This window comes from Myotis brandtii, unplaced genomic scaffold (assembly GCF_000412655.1).
Source record: "Myotis brandtii unplaced genomic scaffold, ASM41265v1 scaffold339, whole genome shotgun sequence".
NCBI lineage: Eukaryota > Metazoa > Chordata > Mammalia > Chiroptera > Vespertilionidae > Myotis > Myotis brandtii.
The window spans coordinates 768,137-773,909 of NW_005363061.1; the positions used below are offsets into that span (position 1 = coordinate 768,137).

The 5,773-nt window shown below is 55.6% G+C and overlaps 1 protein-coding gene across 1 annotated transcript; it reads right to left on the reverse strand.

Moving 5' to 3' along the window:
• Positions 1 to 22: 22 nt before the first annotated feature.
• MCHR1 (melanin-concentrating hormone receptor 1) lies at positions 23 to 3,362 on the reverse strand. Its single transcript, XM_005871377.2, has 2 exons — positions 3,049 to 3,362; positions 23 to 1,861 (listed from the first exon to the last, which is right to left on the reverse strand). Exons 1-2 carry the CDS (start codon positions 3,128 to 3,130, stop codon positions 894 to 896), a joined length of 1,050 nt encoding a protein of 349 aa, XP_005871439.2. The 5' UTR covers positions 3,131 to 3,362; the 3' UTR covers positions 23 to 893.
• Positions 3,363 to 5,773: the final 2,411 nt, after the last annotated feature.

Genomic DNA, 5,773 nt, shown 5'->3' on the forward strand with positions numbered 1-5,773 from the left:
AAGCAGTTATATAGGAGCATCTAGAGCTTTTTATTTGGGAGAGGAAGGGCCACAACAAAAAGATGGTGCCAACACACCAGGCATCTGAATGACCCCTGCACATGCAGGACACTGATGGCCACTCGCTCTGGAACTGGTGACAGATGAATGTGCCCCGTGATGACAATGTGCCCACAGCTGCAAAAACCCCCTTGTTACCTCCCTTTTTTTTTTTAATTTCAAGACACCTCACCCCCACCCACCCCAGTGAGCCTTGTCATTTTCAGTTGGGTCTCCTAGCACATGGGCTTTTACTCCTGTGGGCTTAGAGCCCCCCACCCCCAAATGATAAACATGCAACCCCTAAAGACACAGGGAAAGCAGCACAGGATGCTGGAACACGGAGAGACGGCACGCTTCCTTTCTCATCACCCTCCAGCTTGGGAGAGAGGCTGCCCTCCATCCTGCCAATGAGATGGAAAGGGCATGGAGTCGGCACCACCTTCCCCATCTCCCCAGGGCCTGTGCAGTGCCGTGGGGCCCCGCTGTCACACCCAGGCCCTGCCTGGCTTTAAACAAACCTCTTGTCTCAGGAAAAAGACATTTGGGAGCTAGCCAATGCAGGGCTCAACTGAATATTTAAAGCAACATTTTCTTCTTGCTCAGCTTCTGTTCAACCCCAAGCTTCCATCCTGCTCTCCCAAGGGGATTTCTGATGCTTGAAGCCCCCGACCTGGCTTGGAGCCTTCCCAGCAATTTGGGGGGCCCCGTGGAAGGTGTTTGGTAGCAGCAACCCCCTCCCCGCCCAGCCTCCCTGCATTCTCCCAGAGCGGTCTTGGGTTTTCATCAGTCTCTCTCCCCGTGGCCTGCTGTGGTGTCCTGACTTGGAGGTGCCCAGGGTAGCAGGGGAAGTGTCAGGTGCCTTTGCTTTCTGTCCTCTCTTCATCGTTGCTGACGGCTCGAAGCTGCCCCTGGGCCGCAGGCTTTACTGACAGGACCAAGCGTTTGCGGAACGTCTCGCAGAGCACGATGTACACAAAGGGATTGAGGCAGCTGTTGGCATAGCCCAAGCTGATAGCCGCATTGTACAGGTAGACAAAGGTGAGCGTCGGGCGGCTGATGGACAACTGGGTCAGCTGTAGCACGTAGTAGGGTGCCCAGCATATAAAGAAGACCAAGCATATGGCAATGGCCGTGCGGGTCACCTTCTTCGTCCGCAGCCGGATGCTGCGTTGAGAGGCGGGAGCCACGGAGGACGTCATACGCTGCAGAATCCTCACGTATGCAGCCGTGATGACCACAAAGGGCAAGGCAAAGGCCAGGAAGAACTGGTACAAGGTGAACCAGTAGAGGTCAGTGTCCGGGTTGGGCAGGCGGATGCCACAGCCCACTGTGCCCCCTGGGAAGGGGATGAGCCTGGCATAGAGCCACACAGGGGTGATGCTGATGAAGGAGAGGGCCCACAGGAGGCAGATGACCAGGGTGGCCACAGAAGGCTTCCGGAACTTGGTGGAGGAGATGGGGTGGACAGTGGCCAGGTAGCGGTCGATGGCCATGGCGGTCAGGATGTAGGTGCTGGTGAACTGACTGTTGGCGTCCATGGCCGTGATGAGGGTGCACATGGTCTCTCCAAAGTGCCAGACCCCGTTGCCCATGAGCTGGTGGATCATGAAGGGCATGCCCAGGAGGAAGAGGAGGTCCACCACCGAGAGGTTGATGATGAAGATGTCGGGGACGTTGCTGCACCAGTGCAGCTTGGACTTCTTCACCACCGCGAAGATGACCATGGAGTTCCCCACGATGCCCAGGAGGCAGATGGTGCCAAACACCGAGGGCATGATGATGTTGACATAAGAGACACTCCCTCTGCGAGGAGGTGGCCCTGGGGACAGAAAGCCAAGTGTCAGTCACTAGGCATGGACTCTGCTCTCTAAGGGCTGACATCCTTCTGGCCTGCTCAGCCTCCGGCGACACGCTTGCTCGCCTCTGCATCCTCCCTGCCGTTCCAGCTCAGGGTCCACCATTTATCTAGAATTCTCTCCTACCATTCTCCCTCCACACACTGTTGCTCACCTTGGCCTCCTCCACCGGTTTCCTGGTCAATCCTCCTAGATTCTAACCCACTACCTGTTAGTTGAAGGACCCAGTCCTTTGCCTCCTGCATTGTTTCAGAAGACACAGAGCCAACAGCCACAGCTGTGGGCCCCCGCTGGCTTAACAGAAGGACATGCGTTTGTGTGCGCGCGTGTGCGCGCGCGTGCGCATGTATGTACTTGCTCTTTTTCTATTTGCAGCCTTGACCATTTCATTTTAGAAATTGCTGGTTGGAGCTGTGACTGCTTCCTGGGCATCTCTGTGGGCGACTGTCTTGTGGAGGCTTCTGCCCATGAGGCCCTCAGCCCTCCCCTCTGCTGGGACCCTACGGGGGATTGCCTTGGCCTGGGTCTTCTGAGCCTGGGCCCCCACCCAGGGAGCAGAACCTGAAGCGGTGTGCTGCAGCCCCACCGCCTGAGAATTGTCTTCACACAAACCTTTCCTCTTTTTCCTTCCTTCCCGTCTTCCTCAAAGCTAGAATTGCAAGGCATCTCAGCTCTGGAGATGTCAGGCAGCTTCACTCACCAGGAAAGTTAATCCCTGTGAGTTACCCCTTCCCACAGCCTTTCCAGGGGGCAGCCCGGATGGTTCAGATCCCATTGCTGTGGCTGGAGTAAAAAGCCAAAGGCACTGGTGAATCAGGGAGCCTCCAGCTGCCTCCCCACAGACTGTCCTCCAGCTTCTCTGGCTGGCTTTTCCAGCCTGGGTTTTTTCCTGCAAAGCACATTTGGAACTCATCAGCGAGCCCTCGCCGCCGCTGGCCACCATCCTTGCCACTTCTGGATGCGCCTTTGCTCCAGCTCCTCCTGCCCTTGCCTGCCCCGCCCCCTTCTCCCCTTCCCCTGCGAGCAAAGCAGACTGCAGACCTGCTCATGAAGCCCTGAAAGTTTCCCTGGGCAGTTGGGCTCAGAGGTGAGCCTTTTCCTTTTCCCTCCCCAGCGCCGAGGAGGGCGGCTCCCCTCCGACCCTACTCACCTGCGGAGGTGAGGTTGTCCCGGCCGGCCGAGGTGTTGCTGGCGTTGGGGGCAGTGGTCAGCAGCAAGGCTTCCAGGTCCATCCTGCGGCGCCTGTCGCCCGCTGGCCCGGCCGCCCACGCAGGCTGCGGCAGCCTCCCGCGCCCGGAGTCCCGTCCTGGAGCGCGAGCCTGCAGTCCCGAAGGGGGTCTTCCGGGCAGCCTGCAGCCTCAGCTGCCTCTAAGCCCCACTGCTCTTCCCACTCCCTCCTTCCCGGTTCCCACTGACATCACCTAAACACATTAACATTCGGAGGCAGATGAACATTAACCTCTTCAGTCCCGGGCTGCTGCTCCCACTTCTGACTGCCCGCAGAGCCAGGGGCCAGGGAAGCCCGGAGGGACCCACTGGCTCAGGGCACCCCAGCAGGGAGGGGCTGCCTCCCCCTGGCAGGGCTGTGTCTCCTGTGCTCACAGGGGGTGCTGCTTGCTTCCTGTGAGGTGCCTGCAAAGGACAATGGGCTGCCTCCCATTGGAGGAAAGACAGAGCCTGGCCTGTCCCCTAATCCCAGGTCTGGGTGGCTGGCCACCTGGAGGGGACAGTATGACTGTTCTCACAGCATGCCTGCCCCGCAGGTCACCCTCAGCCCCTTCCTAGAGCCCCATGGATCCAACCATCTTGCTGGAGCGACTGCCAGTGTCCTTTCGAAGCTAAGGAGTTGCCGGCTGCTGAGCCTTTGACGGGAACTCCGAGGTGACTCCATGCTGGTGGTGGCCAGAGTCTCGGAGACCAGAAGGGATAAACTCCCGCCTGCACAGGATCAGCATGGACTAGACTCACAGCGGTTTTATTTTCCTAAATGCTCCGAGGTCCTTGAGGTTTTACCTGGGATTCCTTGAGACACATTTCAGAGCATCGACCCCCAAAGAGATCATTAACCAGGAGCAGCCTTAGAGGGCAAAGCATGGAGTGAATGCTCTGCAGAGCATCCTGCGGCCGCCTCAGGCCCCTCTGAGCCCACAGCTGCCACCACACCCAGTGCCAGACTTGGGAGCTGGGGGTTCAAGTTGACCATCGTCTGATCCTTACACACTTCTTCAGTGTCGTTATTTGCTTCATCCAACAAATATTTATTGAGCACTTACTACTTGCCAAGTACAGCTCCAGGTTCTGTAATGAAAAAGAGCAATCAAGTCCCTGAGGCCCTATCCTCATGGAGATTACATTCAAATTGGGGAGGAGACAGAAAATATACCAAAACATGGAAAAGACCAGTTACAATATGGTGATCAGTGCTGTGAAAAACTTAAAGCTGGACCAGGGCCCAGGCGGCAGCAGGGAGGTGGAGTTTGCTGTTTGACACAGGAAGGCCTCTCTGAGAAGTGTTTTGAGAAGAATCCTAAAGGAAGTGAAGAGAATGTTTGGACATATCTGCAGGAAGAACATTCTAGGCCGTAGGAATAGCTAGTGCAAAGGCCCTGCTGCAGGAGTGTGCTGGGTGTCTGTGAAGATCAATCAGTGTGGCTAGAGGAGAACAAGGGAAAGATTAGCAGGTAGACGCATCAGAGAGGAAGCAGTGGGGAGGGTGGGTTCTGTCAGGCCTTGCCAGCCATTGTAAGGACTTGGCTTTCCTTTCAGGGGAAACGGAAGTCCCTGGAGGGTTTTCGGCTGAGGAGGGATATGATCACACAGGTTTTTAGAAGATCAGTCTGGCCCGGCCTGTGTGGCTCAGTGGATTGAGTGTCGGCCCATGCCCCAAGAGGTCACTGGTTTGATTCTTGGTCAGGGTACATGCCCAGGTTTCGGGCTCGATCCCCAGTAGGGGGCATGCAGGAGGCAGCCAATTGATGTTTCTATCTCTCCCTCTCCCTTCTCTCTCTCCAACAACAACAACAAAAATCAATAAAATGATTAGATTGTTTCTGGGTAGCAAGGGAAACATTGAAAACACATTTTAGCTTGGGTTTCCTTGAAAGCAGAGGCTGATAAGCGAAATAAGCCAGAGAAAGACAAGTATCACATGATCTCACTTATATGTGGAATCTAATGAACAAAATAAACTGATGAACAAAATAGATCCAGAGACATAGAAGCATGGAACAGATTGTCGAATCCGCAGAGGGAAGGTAGGGGAGGTTGGGTGGGCAGGAAGAGATCAACCAAAGAACTTGTATGCATATGTGCATAACCCACGGACACAGACAATAGGGTGGTGAAGGCCTGGGGTAGGGGATGGGGATGAGCTAGAAGAAGTCAGTGGGGGGGTGCAGGGGGAAAGGGGACATATGTAATATTCTCAAATATAAAGATTTTAAAATAAAAGAAAGTAGAGGCTGAGACATGGACTTATGTCCACATAGCTTTTCTGAGAGATCATCCAAAGAGCCAGGCACGAAGTAGTAGGGACAATGTGACAAGAAAGGAGAAAAGTCAACATAAGGGTGTATTTTCGTTGTTGCTTCTGTGGGCGTCAGGAGCTTGAGTGTATGGGGTCCTTGAACAACGCACAGACTGCTCCCCAGAATCACCCACCCGAAGGGTAGGAGGCATATGCATTGGGAAGGGGGCGCCATAGGTTGTGATGCAGACCTGAATTGCCCTGTGGGAACCTGGGCACAGCAGTGGATGGGAATGGCAAGGCCCTCGTCTGCCTGCTCAGTCGGGGACCAGGAGCCACTCAAAGAGTGTGAGACCAGCTGGGAAGCTGAGGCCGGCCCTGAAGGGACAGGCACTGCCAGCCGAGCCAC